Below are 18,988 nucleotides of genomic sequence, written 5' to 3'. Positions count from 1 at the left end.
TCGAAATGGACGTATACGTCTAGAAATCCTTCTTTCGGTTTTAAAAGCGGTACCGTTTAAAAATAATAAATAACTTGCTAACTAGGCTATACATTTAATTTTATCTATCTCAATAAGAATATATCTGGTGGTTACAAGGTAGAAATCCGTCTTTTTTGCGCTTAAACTTAAAAATGGCTTTAAATGACTCTTATGTTATCGAACGCTACACCGTAAGTGCGCGCATGTAATTGTCATATAAAGCAGGTCGCAGCGCGTTCATGCTAGTGTCTGCCACGTCGGTGGGTGCATTGAGCATTGTATTCCATTGTATGCACGACACAAAGGTAAGACTTGCATTTGGAAACCTGTTTGATTTAATTTGTGATTCATTTAGTGTTTAAATAGGACGAAACAAACTACTACGCACTTTGCATTAACTTTATATATTACATATGTTTTATGTTTATGGTATGCCAATTATTTAAGTGTGGCAAATGTTCTATAAATATCAATCATAACAGTTATCTATATTTCTTTAGAAATGAATGTTCTGTACAGTTTAGATTTAAAGTGGTCGAATACATTTTCAGTAAACGACCATGGAAAATGGGTAAGTTTAAGAAAGTGTAGGAATTAATCGATTTAATATTGCTTGTTTTGTTATAAATAAACCTCATTTGATGTATAGAGCAAGTTAAAACAAAACACTAAACTTAACGTCTATTATTTTCCGTGTTAACATTTATTTTTTTAAGACATACTGATCCAAACTTCCTGTTGAGGTATGAGATAAAACCACATTTCACTTAATTGAAAAGCATTATGTTGTCATGCATTGAACAGCTATATTTCATCGTGGTGCATAACATGGTATTCTCTATGGTTCTAGTGCTAATGCTATGTAATACGTGAGGCTAATGTAAATTGACAAAAGAGAATAAGAGCTAATTTAGTAGGACTTCACGTACATCTTTTATGAAATGAAGCAATTTTCCCGATTATGAATATATCGTAAACATATTTCAATCAATTCGTCTTATTATGTTTGTTGATTGATTATCGTGAGTTTTTGTCTCTCTACTGTGTAAGCTTTTTATTATTTCAATTCTTCCTCTAATTATTTTCTTACTAACCCATCTATGCCTGGCGTCTAGAAAAAAGGCATTGGCAAACAACGTAGATGCGGCGTCTCATCAGGGTCTGCGCTGTTTGGTTAAAGGGGTTTCTGTAAGAAATATTCTAAATATAGAAATAAATTTACTAGACATCCCTAATTTTGGAAATAAATTGATCCAATTTAGAACGACGGGAGTGTCCACTAGGCATAAATGGGTTAAACAGTATGGGAGGCATTGCATCCGATAATAAAAAACGTGTGTTATATGAACTAATATTAATGGCAGGCGTAAGAAACATATGAGAAATTCAGGTATGCTGAGATGTATCAATTAGAATTGAAATGAAGGATAAAGCAATTATGTACTTACAAAAACAATATGTGGAAAGAAAACTGAAGTTATAATTACCGGACATGACAGTTCATTATGAAGTTTACTTTCAAAAGAAGACATTATTTCAATACATGGGCATTGCTCTGTGAAAAAGGGGTTTAATGCATGTGCGTAAACATTAGCAGTCCGCACAGGCTAATCACGGACGACACTTTCCGTCTAAACTGGATTTTTGCTAAGAAGAGACTTTCTGTAAACGAAAAATACCATAAAAGCGGAATGTGTCGTCCCTGGTTAGCCTGTGGGGACTGCACAGGCTAATCTGGGACGACACTTTCCGCACATGCATTTAATCCCCTTTTCACAGAGCACAGCCCATATGTATTCTCCTCGTTACCTCGCCAGAGCACAAAGACGATGCAGTTTCAGCACAATCCAACGTGTTGTTATGTAAATGTGTTATGATTGGAATGATTCTCAAGATAAAGTTCAAACAGAATAGAACGTGACTTTGTCACCGTCGTAAACTGAATTATGCAAACACATATTTAAAACATGTAAATAAAACAATTTGCTTAAAACTTGTAACCATCTTATTTTAACTTGTTTTTTAATATTCACAATCGATCTCGGTTATTTTTATAATGTGGCAGCGTATCTTAAAAATCAATATCTAGTATTGGATCTATAAGCTAAGCGATTCAAATAGCGACATTCGATACCCATGGCCTATTAAATTACATCTGCTGTCATTGAAAACATTTACAGGTATTGAATTATAAGTGACATGTCAATGCTTTAAATATAGACAAATATAATAAAACCTCAAAATATATACTTGTGCAAGTCGTCTGGAGACTATTCACAAACAATATTTTAAATGAATGTGGACTGGGTATAGAACACTTGTACATGGATTTACGTGGAGTATATATTACCACTGAATATATAATATCGTTTTGCTTACAGTGGTGGGACGTTTTGAAGTGTTACCATGGAAACGGGGAGCCATGTTAAGCCTAATGCGTGCGTCGAAAAGAGCAACTATTCAAACGAGCCACATCTGGATGCAAGCCAGAACAAAACATTTCTTACTGACCAGCACGAAACGTGCATTGACGGCTGTACAACAACGGTGATTCCACCAGCATGTCCAACCGCAATGGGTTCAAGTGATTGCACTTCTCACTGCGATTTGTGCAAAGTCGATGAGCTTCAAGTAGAAGCTGTTGGATTTTGTATCAACTGTACCGATTTCCTGTGTCGGAACTGTTTATTAAACCACACCAAGATAAAGGTAACGCGTTCTCACACAATTTTACAAGGAGAAAACCTACCCACTGATCCTGAACCAATAATAGCCGTGCGTAACCTAGTGAAATGTGATATACATCCTGAATATGATATTAAATTTGTATGTGCTGAACATTCGACCACTATCTGCGCAATGTGCCTCACAGACCAACATCGAATGTGTACTTTTCAGAAAATCAGTGAATTAAAAGAAGATTATCGAAGGAAAGAAGCGACGGTAAAAGCCAACCTACTAGACGTTCATCAACGCATAAAGGAGTTTAAATTAAACCGAGAAAAATATATCGGTATAATTGAAGCTCAGCAAAAGCAAGTTATTTCGGAAGCACAAGGCATTGCACAACAGCTAATTGAAAAGATTGTAACACTCACTACAAAAGTGGAAGATACTGTAAACGGACACTTGGATAAAGAAACCACTACCACCAAAGAAAGTTTACGCGATGCAGATAATTTGTTACAAGAAGTTAAACACATCACAGATTTATTTGAAGCGGCCCAGAAGTATGGCGGTTTAGATGAGTGCATTCTTGCTTCACGTCATATTGATCATAAGGTCAAGGAAATCTTTCGAAAAATAAGTTTGTTGGAAAGTCACGAGGATAAACACATTTCGTTGGAGAAAAATGTACAATTATATAAGTTAGATACTATTTGTTATGTAACGCTTTTAGGAACAAAACAGAAACCAGGGAAAGAAAATGCGAGTGATGAAGTCATGGAACAGCTTCAAATGAATGAACGAGATGACAGCAAACTTAACATAACAACGAGCGAGTGCGGGACATCCTGCGATCTTTCTGTATTGATGTGTAATAAGGAAGTACAAACCCTTGACACAGATGCGCAATCTACTTCAGAAGCGACGCTCGTAAAATCGCCTGACCAGTCCAATCCGCATTTATGTAAGAGACCATTTATCGATCGGACTGTTTTAAATGCATTTACTTGTAAAATAAGTACAGCAAACGATTCGTTGAATTGTTTTATAACTGCTATCGTTATCCTTGATAATGGCAAGACGTTGATAGCTGATCGGAATAACAAAAAGATAAAACTTTTGTCAAACGACTTTGTTGTTTTGGAAGAATATTCTCTCTCTGGATGTCCGATCGATATGTGTGTTGCTGACCAAAGCGTTTACGTTTGTTGCTTAAAAGAAAAGAAATTATCGCGATTTTTGATTTTCGGGGATGGAAGGTTGATTCCAGCGAGCGGCTATCTATCTCGCTATTGGCCTGTTGGCCTATCTCCATTTGATGACAAATTACTTATTCTGTGTTTCAAGTTAGATGGTTTGTTTGATACAGTCAGAGGCGAAAGAGTTGTAGTTGAAATAAGGAACAAAAGTAAACTCGACGCTTCTTTGACTGGACAATATAATGATGATAGTGATGATCATGACTACCTAGAATACGCTAAACGGATTTTGACTGTTGATTCAAATTCTATCCTAGTGGCGGAGCATGAACGCGTGTCTTGTTATGGTATAGACCAAGCCGAAGTTGAAATTGGCAAGAGAAAATGGTACTATAAAAATCATGGCCAAACTATTTTGAAAAATGCTAGAGGTGTTTCTTTAGATAAGGAAGGCAATGCTTATATTTGTGGAGAAGCATCAACTAATGTCCACCAAGTACCATGCAATAACTATCTTAAAGGCAAAATTATAATTGAAAACATAAACAAGCCGTTTTCCGTATGCGTGGATTCTGCGAATGACATATTGATAGTCGGTTGTTGTAACGATAACTATTTACATGTGTTTAATTTCCAATGACTGTGTTAAAATGAAAAGAGTAATATGTTAAGAGTTATTATGTAAAGAATAATATTTTAAATGAGTTGAACTCTCGATGAACGCCAGTGTTAAAGTTTTGTAGTTAAACGATATCGTTTATAATTGTGACGTACCACGCTATCTTGTGATGAAATTACAATGGTTTTAGCGAAGAAACTCTGCGTTCTTCTTGTATACCAACGTTACACAATGCTTTGATTTCAAAGCTCATATATGACAGATTGTAACTGTTTATTACGGTTTTATTTACTCTAAATTATTAAAAGCTTTTGCTTATAGCAAACCATTCTCATCGTTTCATTCTCATATGAACAATTGTGTGAATTGAGCTAGGTGTTACCTTTCACCATGAACTATGTTAGTTGTTTTGACAAGAAATATACATGCTCCTTTCCTTAGATAAGTATACACAAATTTGGTGAGTTATTAAGGTATAGTTATTTAAAACCGTAATATACAAAAATGTTATTAGTTATTTAGTTATAGTTATTTAAAACTGTAATATATTAGGTTTTTTTCTACTCAATATTTAACGTTTCAGTACTGTGTGTTTATCAAAATATCAATACTATTCACCACAATCAGCAAAGGAGATGGTCTAAGAATTTATTTTGAAATTTATTTGAAAATTTAAAAGTTCATTTATTTTAAATACTTAATATACGATCAACAAGTTTGGAAGAAATGATTATATAATAACTATCGAATCAGCGCAGCGCTGTCATATCGTTACAAGCTAACACTTTATATTCAACGGAATGTGACAACACATTATGTTGTGTGAGAAAAACCGTATTAAATTTACACAATTCGTAAACTTTATAATTCTTCCTTTTATATGTTTGTTAGCATGGTACATTGACCATAGAAATGATTAATAAAACATAATATTGGATCTTTGATTGTTTAACCTGAGGTTATTTGCTCATTTTAATGAATGGACATTACGTCATATTGTTTTGTTTAATTAGATGACGTTATTGAATAGCTCGGGTGGAATAACGTGTAATAATAACGGCGGAGTAAAGAAACATATATCCATCGATTAACGGCCCACCAAAAGGTTCTGTCTACCAACGTAATCCCAAACATGTCATATATCTGTTGTTTTACTTCTTATGTTTGGTGTGAGTGTTTACCAATATTCTCAATTGGTACATTTTGATTACAATATCAAAAAATGGCGTTGCTAAGAATAGTGTGTTTAGATTTTGTTTTATACAAAATATGACGTAATAGTAAATCTATAAAAACGGTGTTTAATGCTTTTTTGAAGGGTTGAGTAAGAAGATTTGACTGTTGGTTCCAAATGTCGCATTGACAACATACAATAGTCACGTTACAAAGTGGTGCACATGACAGATGAATGCTGAAGCTATATATTTCGAAACTTTCCCAAGTTATTGGCTTAAACTTTGTACCTATAAATGAACTGTAAACATTGTTTTTAAATTTGTTGTCTTGAAGTTTCTTATTTTCAGCTCTCTATCAATACCAAATTCACGGTACAAAAACGACATATGATCAAAATTGATTGGAAACACTTAATTTATTGTTATTAACTTTGACCTCATTATTAAAATAAAGTTATTTTGTCTCATTTACATTTATCTTTTAATATAAATAACACAAATGTGTATACATACATGAATAAAATGTACACCACTATATATTTTGTTCAATAGTAATACTACTAATAATTGAGTATTCCTTTTTATATTGTTCAGTATACAAAACAGATTAGACCTTCAAGCCACTTGTCGCATGGACCGACCGCTTTCAAGCAGAGTATGAACGCAATGATAGGTTCGTTTTATTAAAATTTGACACAAAGAAGATAAACAATACTTTTTCTGATTGTTACAGGTCGATTGTCAAACTCTCGATTGCCAGAAATGGGTACATTAGACCCGTAAGAGCAAAGCTTTAAAGCACTGTTGTTGTTTGTTCGTCAGCATTACTCTCTCTTCCTCGAGCGGATACAATTTGATAACATATATTTTAGCCAGGATGTTATTCATATGATGAAAACTCTTAGACTAGTTTATAAGAAATGGATACATACAAACCGTCAGAACAAAAGCAATTGTACCTCATGTTCATTGTGCCGCAAAATAGACAAGGAATTTCTTTTAAAATTATATACGGCGTTGATCTTTAATGGTTTTTGTGTTGAAAACAGTCGTCTATAACATCAAAGATATATGAAAAAAGTCGCAGATGTTGCTCTTAACTGTTCTTTGTCGCATTATATCCACGAATATCGAAATAAATTCGAACGTATTTTACAAACTCATAGGAGACCCTATTCCAAATATGTAAACGCTCAAAGAAGACTAGTATTTGCGTAAACCTGCTTGGGGATATTAAACACTTTGCTTGTCACAAATGTTGATCACTCAAAATATTAATTTAAAATGTGTTCATTGATCCGACGAGTACTAAAGAATGAAAGTTTTGGCCGCTCAACATGACACATTTGGGTATGGTCTTTATAAAACATTTCGCAGTCTTTTAAATCCGGATTTTAATTAGCAAATATTTTAATGTCATGCGTTTCATTAAAGACCAATCACATACTTTGCAATCTGACACTATACGCTATTAAGGCTCCGATGTTGACATTTTGACAATATTACTTAAGTGTTATACAAAAAGCAGATACTGAAATTTTTACTCGAGTAAGCTTGAGACCCCAAAAATGTGTCTATATGACGTATGAACAAATTTACAAAAAGAGTGGGGATTTCCCACAGGCGTACATCGTTTATGCTATACTTCACAACAAAGGTTGTCAACCAGTTCTTCAGATTATGATTTAAAACCTTTTGAAACAAGAAAGAACGTTTTCTTTTTTGCTTGGTTTACGTATTCAAGCAAAATTGCTAAAATGACAGCTATCCATTTGATATTACTGGAGGGAAATTTCTCAAACATTAAATGCAGTGGCGATCACTTCTTATATTTGCAATCCGTCAATAAAGGTATTAAGATACAACTTTATAACGTTCTTAAAGCACGCAGGTGTACGGAACAATGCTTTAAACAATGTAAAATAACTGCAAATAGGATACCTGGTTTAATACAAAAGTTATAGAAGTTAGCAATTTCACATGAAATTGTAACATACACATGTCTTTAGTAAATCACAAGGCCTAAAATAGTAGGGTCTTCTTTGGCCTAAAGGTACTTTTTCACAGAAATTACAAAGACAGTGCCATACGTTCAGAAAATAATGCATACATTATATGCAAACTGTAGAAAACGAGTTTTATGGGATCTTGAACAATGGCCCATAAGACGTGCAAACATTTGCAAAAGACTTTAAAGATCGTGTTAAGGCATTGCTTTATTTTGGCAGTACTCGATTCCGTCGGTTTATGATCATGTTCCTTGTGTGGGTTGCGGGTCTTCAATACTTTAAGTAAAATCAGACAAACATTTCAAAATTATTATGTTATGTATAATCGTATAAATATCTACAACAATACATCATTATAACAACCTTTAATAACAAAATCGAAAGTTAGCAGCCAAAAATCATATTTGCATTTACTTTTTTGACTAACGTGAAATCCTTTTTATTTTCTCTGGCCTCGGCTGGCATTCCACTGTTGTAGATCTGATATAAATGTATATCTTCAGCTGTAGATACTGACGGATTTTAGTCAGAATGTTGTTTCTGGTATTTTTTACATTTTGTATAAGTGAAACGCGTTTTCTGTCTGTGAGTATTAAGTAATGTCACTTGCATACTTGTCCGTCTTGTTCAAAATACCTGCATTGTCAGCGTGTTTTCAGATATTACCAGAGCGTATCTTACAAGTTGCAACGACGGAAAGCAGAATATGAGGATAATTGTACGTCCACTATCGTTCTGCACATTATTTACTCATTGATTTAATTCGGTCTGCTTAAAACATCTTTTTAAAAGTCATCAATGCGTTGCTGTGACATTTCCGAAGCCAGGGATTTATCATTCATTATAATGAGTGTAATGATAGATGAGAAAAGAGAACGATTCAATTGAGACCAAGTTCCGGACAGGAACTTGCAATCGCGTCATGTGATCTCATGTGATCAAACGGACTCGGAGTTCTCCGGTGTTAAACGAAACGATATGTTCAGTATATTGCAAAGGCAGAGGTGCTATTGTACTCTTTTATATGAAATGATTTGCATTGTGCACTCTTAAATAATGTAAGGCAATCTGTATATAATTATAAAGAATGTTCAATGTTGTATTACAATTTGTACGTTTTGTCCTGTTTTGTATATGCACTAGGTAACTGTATTAAATAAATTACTAGCGGTTGGTAAAGGGAGATCAAGTTGTTGTCTTTCTTTGATTCTATTCGGGTTTTGTACTGCAGCTCTTTAGTAAAGATATTTACATTTATCAATTTAAACGAATGACGAAAAAAGCCAAAGTCTGTGAACCAGTCACAATATTTATTTCTCCTGTTAATGCATCTGGAGTTTAATTATATATATATATATATATATATATATATATATATATATATATATATATATATATATATATATATATATATATATATATATATATATATATATATATATATAGAATTAATTAAGGACACATTTAAATTATCTGACCGTATGCTTCAATATATTGCGAGCGTGTGCAATTTCCGCATTGGTATCAAATTACAGTTTTCAATGCTTTTATTCGAGCGTATGCCATGTCGACGATACTCCTTTAAATGAAAACAATGTTTACGTAATTGTATTCGTAAAACCAAGGTAAGATTTGAATATCAAACCAGATTACAAATAGTTGTTTAATGGCTATCCGTGTAACTGAACATCTATTAAACAACTATTTGTAATCTGGTTTGATACAATTATAAATGCTGGTGTGTGCAGAATATAGGACATGTATCAATGAATATATGTACACGTATTTTCAAATTGCAGGCCTGTGTTCGTAGATATAAATGATAATACGACAGTAAAAATTAGTCCTAACATGGTATATTATGTATATAACATTAGTTCGATCTTCACGATTAGATATAAGGTATGTAAGTATTTCATTAAGACACAGTTTTCTATATACACACTCAATAATACACGTTTATCTCACTGGGTTTTGTAAATTTAAAATCTTATAACGATACATTTTAAATGTGGTATTAATGGCAAACGGGCACATAGCGATAGCCCATTCTGGCTTTCAAGGACGAGTTCCAGACAGGCTCAACGCGCACCGACCTCGATATCCTGCGAGATTTTATGTATTACGTTTAAAGAGAGTGCACAATGTTTGTGATTTAATATTGGCTTATGAAAAATTCAATTATAAATAAATGTTTGTGTATAAATTTAAACCATAAAACATGTCTTTTGGTGAGTATATCATGGTAGAGAACTAAAGGGAATAGCAATACTTACATACTAAAATATTGAAGTTCACATAATGCAATATTTAAAAATAGTTGTTAAATGCAAGAACACATTCTCTAAGTGTACACGCTTTTGCTAATATATAAAGGGGCAGGAATACAATCTATGGCTTACAATAGTTGAGTGTGGAACTGTATATATCCACTCATTAATTCTCTATGAGATACGATAGCGTTAGGCTCAACATTACGGTATCATCGTTCCAAACTCAGTAATTTTCCCTATAATTTACAATACGGCTGATGCATAACTTATTTTAATAATTCGGGTCTATTGCGAAAACATTCTTTAACATTTTATTGTATGTTGATAAAAGTAAATAATTTGCAAACTCTGGGTAAGACAGCTAAGCCGAAAAAAGACAAAGCCAGTATAGTTCTTCTCTAATGTCTTTTTGTGAGATATTAACACTTAAATTTGATCCGCAATAATAGGATTATGTTGCCATTCACGTACAGAACAGCTATCTTTCCCATCCTGCTCAACATATCATGACTGTTAAAGTTTGCCAAGTAAGAAAACACTATATAGAATTTTTCCATTACACCATGTGTACCGATCCAATCACCTGTTGATTTTAAACAATCAGAGCATGATCCCCAGGTCATACCCTAATACCCATTTATAATTACCACTATGTATAACAGGTGACATTGTGTCATTATTTTATAAACTGTCTTATTCGATATTCCATATCGTTCATTAAAGAAAGCGCTGTGATGAAATAATCTCCATATAATGTTTAAATATATATCAACACATATTCATGAAATAGTAATAAATTATATATATCGGAAATAGGTTTACCTTTTTGGCAATGTATGGTTATCGGGTTAGAAACCAGACGGGTTTAAGTGAAATAAACAGTCATAAGCAGTGTTTAGTATGATAATTTTCCTCATTTAAAAAATCCATTGTGTATTCTCAAAATGATCAAGTTTTGACGATAACATTAGCTGAAATACAAGCTTAGCAATTGACTGTTGTAAAATAACTGAGTGTAAATTTTTAATAAGTTTAAGAATTTAAACAGTTCTAACGACATCTGCGCACGGATGTTAAGGAGTTGTAAGTAAATGTGTATTTGTTAGATATATTGGATTATATATGCGTTCAGTACGCTGTTCACTTGTAGTTAAATGTGTTCAGGTATTATAATATGTTACAAAAATTAACGTCAGCTTTAAATGTTCGTATTCAAAGAGTTTACTTTTTTGAAAAGTATAAACATATTTGGAATTGTTTTAAATTATGTAAATTTGAAAGAAAAGAAATGTGTCTGCCCAAGGTCTCAAAACCGGGAGCTTTAGACGAGACAGGTATCTTGTAACCCCTACACCACGTATGCTTTTGATTTGTGTTTTGATTTAAATTTACATGAATGCAATACACGTTTTTGCTAAATTATCGATGACAAGCGTTACAAGCCTATTATTTATTTTGTGTTCACTTTCATGGCGTATTCCGATGTTTGCCTTTTTTCTGTCTGTTTTCGTTATTTGTAAAAAAATAACACATACACATCAAATGGTGATAAGATAAATAGAATACCATGTAAGTGTCTAATATAGAAACGTGTATTTTCCTAGAAGAAACTCGTTAACAGATTGCAAAGGTTCATGGTTAACGTATCCGTATTCAACACAAATATAGTTTTGGTGCTGGTGTAAGGTGACAAGTAAGGTTAATGTTGATTTAAAAAATGTATATTAAGACCGTTCAATGAACTAAATTGCATCACTTATTACAACATGCTCGCTTCCCACTTGTAAATATATATATATAAATATTTATATTATATATAAATTCTCTGAATTCGTCTAATAATTTAATTGTCACGATAGTTAGAGTCCTTTTTAGGATATATTTCATATAATTATACTTTTTATTATATATATGTTTTAATAGCTTTAATGTTAGAATACATTAGGTTTTAAGCTCATGAGTACACATACAAATAATACACAATGTATATTTGTGCAATTTGTGTAATGCCTGTGCTGCATATTGTGTACCTTCTCTGTGCTTAATGTGAGGTTGGGCGTGCTGTTGAACCGGTGTATCTTAGTGTTGAATACGGATAAGTTTATTAAGCGAGATTTAGACAACTTGATCCACGAACCACGAACCTCTAAGTAAAGTGACCAATAGCCTTTACAGTACAGGGAAAAACATAAAACAATGAACATTATAATGAATGGGGGTAATTAAAGCCTTAGAACGATCGATCTAAAACCTTTGAAGAGCTTAGAAAGGGCCGTGTCGCTCCAGTTATAATATCTGAAATGTGTTTACATTGTGTTGCCATTACAGCAAAAAATTGAATTTTGTGAACAATTATTTAAACCATGCAAATAAAACCAATTTTCCAAGCATTTAATTTATCTTTATTAAACCTTGTTATTTTACGTAAACGAGCTTAATTAAACGACTTTTCAAATCAACGAAATATTATTTGTTATCCTATCCTATCATAATGCAACAGATGTGAATTTACACTCAATTTTTCTTATCAGACATATATATTATGCGAGTTAAATACTGGTTTAAACATTTATTCTGTTTAATGCAAACGACAATTGCACTATAAATGACATGTTTACGCTTAAATAACTATTACCTGTTAAACGTTATGTAATAGCCCAGGCAATATTTCTAACCTATAAGCAAATCCGTTTAAAATAAACGCTATAAATTTATGCACGCGCATAGCCTTAGGTATTTATTGCAACCATTTATTGCACAATATTCTTTTTGCGTTTAGTGGAGAAAGTGTCGTCAAGGATACGGAGAGCCTTGGTGATTTGCCGCTTGCTTGTGCCGAGAAAGACCGGTCACGATCTAGACACAAATCAGGCCATTAAATTGCAAACAAATCAGCGCCAATTACACACGGACGGATGCCAAACGCTTGAAATGGCTCGTGCACGCGCACTATGTATCGGTACAAGTGTTGACACTCACTATTGCGATTTATGCAAAGTTGATTCGTATAAAGTAGAAGCGATTGGATTTTGTATTAACTGTACTGAATTCTTATGTTACGGCTGTTTATTAAACCATACAAAAATAAAGGTGACACGTTCGCACGATATTTTGCAGCGCGAATGCATTTCTTTTGATCTTGAACCTTTTATAACATTGCGTAAACTTTCAAAATGTGAATTACATTCTGAAAATGATATCAAATTCACATGCATTGAACATTTGACATCTATGTGCGCAACGTGCCTCACAGACCAACATCGAATGTGTACATACGAGAACATACAAGAATCTATTGCAGAGTATCAACGCAGAGATGAAATGGTAAAAGCAAATCTATTAAATGTTCACCAACGTATTAAAGAGTTTAAATCACATCGAGAAACATATATCGATATAATCGAAGCGCAGCAAAAGCAAGTAATTTCGGAAGCACAAGACATTGCGCAACAGCTAATTGGGAAGATTAAAGCACTCGCTACAAATGTGGAAGACACTGTATCTATCCATGTAAATAAAGAAACAAGCATCACCAAAGAAAATATAAATGATGCCGATAATATGTACATGGACGTTAAACGCATCACAGATTTATTTGAAGTAGCCCAGAGGCATGGCAATGCGGAACAGTGTATTCTTGTTTCCCGACATATTGATTATAAGGCCAAAGAAATATTGAGCAAAATGAATTCGATGGAAAGTCATGAGGATAAACACTTTGCGCTTGCGAAAACTATACAGATAAACAAGTTAGATAGTATTTGTTATGTTACGTTTTCAAGTAAAAAGCATCAATCGAAACAAGAAGACACGAGTGATGAGGTTGCGGGACAGCTTCCAAATAAGGAAAAAGATAAAAACAAAAGTATGTCCACATCGCACAATTTTGGATCATCCTTTGACCTTTCTGTTGTTATGTGCGATAAAGAGGTGCACCATTGACACAGCTGCGCAATCTTCTTCTGAAGGAACACTGGCAAGCTCGCCTCCGTCTTTGCCATAACAACCAGTTATATATTATCTGTTCGGTAAAAGGATCTATATGTATACTGAAAACAAAAATGATCGTTGAAATGTTATGTTACTGGTATCGTTATCATTGATAACGGGAAGACTTTGATAGACGATCAAAATAACAAAAAGATAAAACTTTTGTTATCTGAGTTTGTTGTTTTAGTGTTGTATAACCTCTCTACGGGACAAATATGTTTATGTTGTACTGATCAGCACGTTTGCGTGTGTTGTTAGAATGAAAGGAAAATATCACGGTTTAAGATTGACGCGGATGAAAGACTTTATCCAGCGAGCGCATATGCGGCAGACTATTGACCTCACAATCTTAGTTCAACCAAAATGCGAATGTTCTGCGTTTCAAAACTTAATTGTGTAATGATCAAACATAGAACATTAAAATTGAGTAAGTTATAGAAGCAAGATCGAAGCAGCGTATACTGAACATGGTGGAAAGGATGGTCATGAATACTTAGACGATGCTTAAAGGATTCTTTTTTTTGATTTAAACTCTAAGCTTCTGGCGATGGATGAAAGCATGTCTTGTTACGGTGTTTATCACAAAGAAAAGTGAAATCAATTATAGAAAATGAGGTATAAATAACATGGGCAAACGTTTTTGCAAAATGCTAGAGGTCTAGAAAGGACATGTTTATATATGTGGTAAACGTCTACCACGTTTCAAAACACAATTTCCGTAAAGGTAAAATAATAATTTCAAACATCAATAAACAATTTGCCATGATATCTTTTGTAACTGGTGATGTGCCATATTAGCATATGATTGAAAAAAAAGAAGTTTTAGACGAATAATATGTAAACCAATGGCCCTCAATTATATGATTTCAACATTCATTTGTGGAGTCTTATAACGGTTGTATATTTTGTTCTACATTCTGTAGGCCAACGTTTATCGAAGAATCATTCCCTTTGTTTCCTTCTTGTAAGAACAGTGACGTGCATCAGCTTTTTTCCATTAAGCTTCCGAATAAGTGTCAACGCGAATCATGTTTGTTTTTCAATAACAAATACAATTTCTTAAGAACACAGGAATTAGAATGTGAATTATTTAGGTTTAGTTAATCAAAATTAAAACTGGTTCTAATGCGTAAGTACAATGCGTTAGCAACATTACTATGAACGACATTAACCAAGAAAATGTTTATAAAATTCACTGTAAAATTTATTCTGAATGTTTAAATGCTTAAATACACGGCCATTATAAGTTTGAAGAAATATGTGTTAAATAGCGAATTGTAGTTTAATTATATGGTTTTTTCGTATATTTACTTCATTTACTGATCAGTTTCAACTGGGTCATGCGAGTTGTGTATCGTGTTATTTCTTAAAAGTTGACCCAGCATGTGTAAAAATATTGCAAGACATATACATTTCCAGAAAGGAAATTTATTTCTGCGTTGAATAAGACCAAGATCGTGAAAATCGCTGCACAATTGATGAAGATATGGCTGTTCAAAGCGATGCACCCCGTTTTGGGGTGATTTTGAGTTGCATACCTTGTTATATATATATTTGATAGTGATTTTTTTTTCAGAAAAGTAAATTTTTCGTTGTAATATGATTATTTATCATTCAAAATGATGTATTCATTAATTAATATCATAGCCACACGCTAACCACCTGTGATATGACGTGTTGTTCTTTATTATGATATGTACATGCTTTATTATGATGAGTGCTTTCTTTTTTACGAGATGTAACTTCTATATTATGATGAGTTCTTTCTTTTATATGATGTATACCCTAGTTGTTATGATGAGTGCAGTCTTAACTATAGGTAGTATAATCTTGATTATGATGTGTTTCAGTATATTGTTATCGAGTTCCTGTATACTGTTTTGTATTGTTTAGTAGGTGAAAGTTGTTATCTTTTGTTATGTGATCATTTCTTATAACGACTAGTGTGTTCTTTATTATGATATGTTCATGCGTTTTATGATGGTTGCTTGCTTGATAGAGGTGTATACCTTTTTTCTTTTATGACCACACTCTTTATTATGAGAAGTTACATATTTTATCTCATTTGTGCAGTCTGTATTTCGTCTTATTGTTCCTAATTTATTGGGTGTGCAGTGTGTATTTCGTCTCATGGTTCCTATCGTACGATGTTTGCAGTCTGTATTTCGTCTTATGGTTCCGATGTAATGAAGTGTGCAGTCTGTATTTTGTCATATGGTACCTATGGTATGATGTATTAAATATGTTATTCGGTTTATGATTCCTGTGTCATGATGTTTTCAGTATGTCGTTCGTCATATAAGTCCTGTGTTATTATATGTTTTTCGTCTTGTTGTTCATGTGTTATGATGTGTGTGGTATTTGTTTTGGCATATGTTTCCTGTGTTATAATGAGTGATTTCATTATCATTGAAAGTTGATCCTTTATTATGTGTTAAAATTTATTAATAATGACATATACACTCCTGAGTATGCGTTGTGGCATCTTAATTCATGATGCGCACTTTCTTTATAATGAGAAGTGGATTTTTTTTATTGTGATGTGTGTTGGTTTATTAGTACTTTATTTATTTAGTTGTGTGGCTTCTTTACAATTATGTATGTATTCTTTATTATGATAAATTGTTTAACTGTACTTAATATTCTTTCTTTTGTAAATGAAATACCTTAATGTGTTTAACAAGTAAAAAGTAGTATTAAAAGTTTGTCTTAGAAAGAGTTTTTACGGTTGTTGAAGATGATTTGAAAAACGATTGATTCTGAAGCCATTCGGATGAGGTTATAAAAATTGAAGTTAAAGACAGTACAAGAAAAACTGTAACACTAGAGCCTAGAATAACGGAGAAAGATATATTCGAATGTATGAACTAAAACGGGTAGAGACAGAAACAGAAATTTTAGAGGCCACTGAAATAGAAGTCAATGGAATGAGATGTTTAAATGGAAGTTAATGTTTAAATGAGGTTGAAAATAGTATGAAATTTGTTCAACGGATTTACTGTTATTTATAATGTATCATCCGAGTTAAACTGTAAAGCAGCTCTCAGAAAGTTGGTTTCCCAGAGCTTTGCATCAGTGGAGACAAGTGAGAGACAGCATGCACATCATACACAGTCTGAGCATATTAAGAACATGACATTCTGGTTTGATAATATAAGCACTTATTCAACATAAACAGAAAACAGGGAAGATTCCTGCTGGTAAATTTTTAACATATTTCTAACTAATGGAAGTATGTCGGTCAGTTTACTGTGGCTTAAACAGGAAAAACGTTAACGGATTTAAATGAGTTTTCATATGAGAGGTTGTCACGGCATATCAAAACAGGTAAATTGTGAATGTTACAGATGTATGGTGTAAAAGATCTCCAGGTGAATTTAAATGCCTTGCTTTATACGACGAATAGAACTCATTGTGTTAGAAGGCAGGAAATAGTTTCGAATGTTACATTCGATACTTAGTTTAAATATTATCTCCTGGGAGACCAGTTGAAAGTAAGAACTGACAATTAAGATAACATTAGAAAATCATTTACGTTACCGACTCTTCAAATGGCTATATAGCTATAGTTTCCGGATTAATGTTTATTTAAAGCCGGGAAAATAAAGCATTTATCATTAAAATGTAACACAATTGATCGGATTTGGATTCCGCGTTATCCTGAGTCATATTGGCTATTATGTTTGCAGGAACTTCACGACCCTATGGAGAGCGCATTTAAAAACGCAAAATGATATATAGAAAATAACAGGTTACTACCTGATCTTTTTGTTATATATCAGGCAAGCCTCGCCGTTATTTTATTCGTGCCGAGCCTGATATATTACAAAAAGATTAGACAGTAACCTGTTTTCCTGTTAATCATACCTCTACGTCCCCGAGTTTAAAGAAATAATGAAAAAAAATCGCTAAAAAGCTACAGTTTTAGCGGGAAAGAATATGAATGTTGTCGTTTGACGTATTAATAATGACGTCATGAGTACGCGCGCTTAATATTTGTAAAACAAGTTTTTTGCTGTTTGTGTTGCATTTTGTGTTTAAATATATTACATCTTGGTATCAAATAGTTTGTTTTGTTAAATCTGATTCGATTTTACTAAAAATTATTTTTTAATAGTTGATTCAGAGTAATATGACCATCCTTCACACATTACTGATATAAGAACTTACTGTTGACTATGATATAAAAAAATATATCAGGCAACGTTATATCAGGCATATATCAATGCGGTGGTATGATAAAAACGGCTTTACGGCAGAAAAGTATGAAAGTTATGGTTCCAGCCTTAAGACATGGCACACTTCAGAGACGAGAAACACGCATTTGGTCAACCGATGAATGAAAGTCTGTCCGGGATGAAATGCCGCTTGAAACGATAGACGTTCGAATAATGAGTCTCTAATGTGACACACCAATATTAGTTGATGCATTATTTTTTCAGAAATGTATAATTTAAAATGTTACTATCAAAAAACCACGTAACGGTACCTTCATTAAAGAGAAAAGACATATTTAAAATCGATTTATCGCTTTAAACTTTCTGCACATATAAAACTTGGTCAGACAGTTTCAGAACGTAGGCAAACATTTTAACGGTATTACACAAAAGATCATGTAAAGGGATTAATCAGAAACATTGCAACTTGTTCTTCAAGAAAACGACAACGTCATCCAGGACGTTAACATCAAATACACACACACAGATTGCCTTCAGCTCTAAAGCGAGTATTGTATTACTTGAAAGCCTTGTTAAGGTTTTCCAAGCCTCTTAGTGAACATTTAAGTGTGTCTGGTCAAACACATATCATACTTAATGATTGTATTTGCACCTCCTGATGCTGCAGATAAAATTGTGTAAAAGCTGTATTGTGTGGTGCAAGGCAGGTTTTCGTTCGTGTGTTATGCTTTTCTGATTTAATTGTTCACATTGCGTGTTTAGATCTGTATCATGTAAAGCGTTGCAAGAGACACATAACATCCTTCATGATTTGGTGCTAATTACATCCTTATTAAGATACATAACTTCCCTCTGGC

The 18,988-nt window shown here is 33.1% G+C and overlaps 1 protein-coding gene across 1 annotated transcript; it reads left to right on the top strand.

The window, feature by feature from the left end:
* Positions 1 to 272: 272 nt before the first annotated feature.
* On the top strand, positions 273 to 4,826 carry LOC127835098 (uncharacterized). Its single transcript, XM_052361361.1, has 2 exons — positions 273 to 326; positions 2,403 to 4,826. Exon 2 carries the CDS (start codon positions 2,428 to 2,430, stop codon positions 4,525 to 4,527), a length of 2,100 nt encoding a protein of 699 aa, XP_052217321.1. The 5' UTR covers positions 273 to 326; positions 2,403 to 2,427; the 3' UTR covers positions 4,528 to 4,826.
* The last annotated feature ends 14,162 nt before the right edge of the window (positions 4,827 to 18,988 follow it).

The sequence above is a fragment of the Dreissena polymorpha genome, chromosome 6 (genome assembly GCF_020536995.1).
Source record: "Dreissena polymorpha isolate Duluth1 chromosome 6, UMN_Dpol_1.0, whole genome shotgun sequence".
NCBI classification, from domain to species: Eukaryota; Metazoa; Mollusca; class Bivalvia; order Myida; family Dreissenidae; genus Dreissena; species Dreissena polymorpha.
The sequence above is the reverse complement of the archived record's forward strand: the minus strand, read 5'-3'. Positions and strand labels throughout refer to the sequence as shown.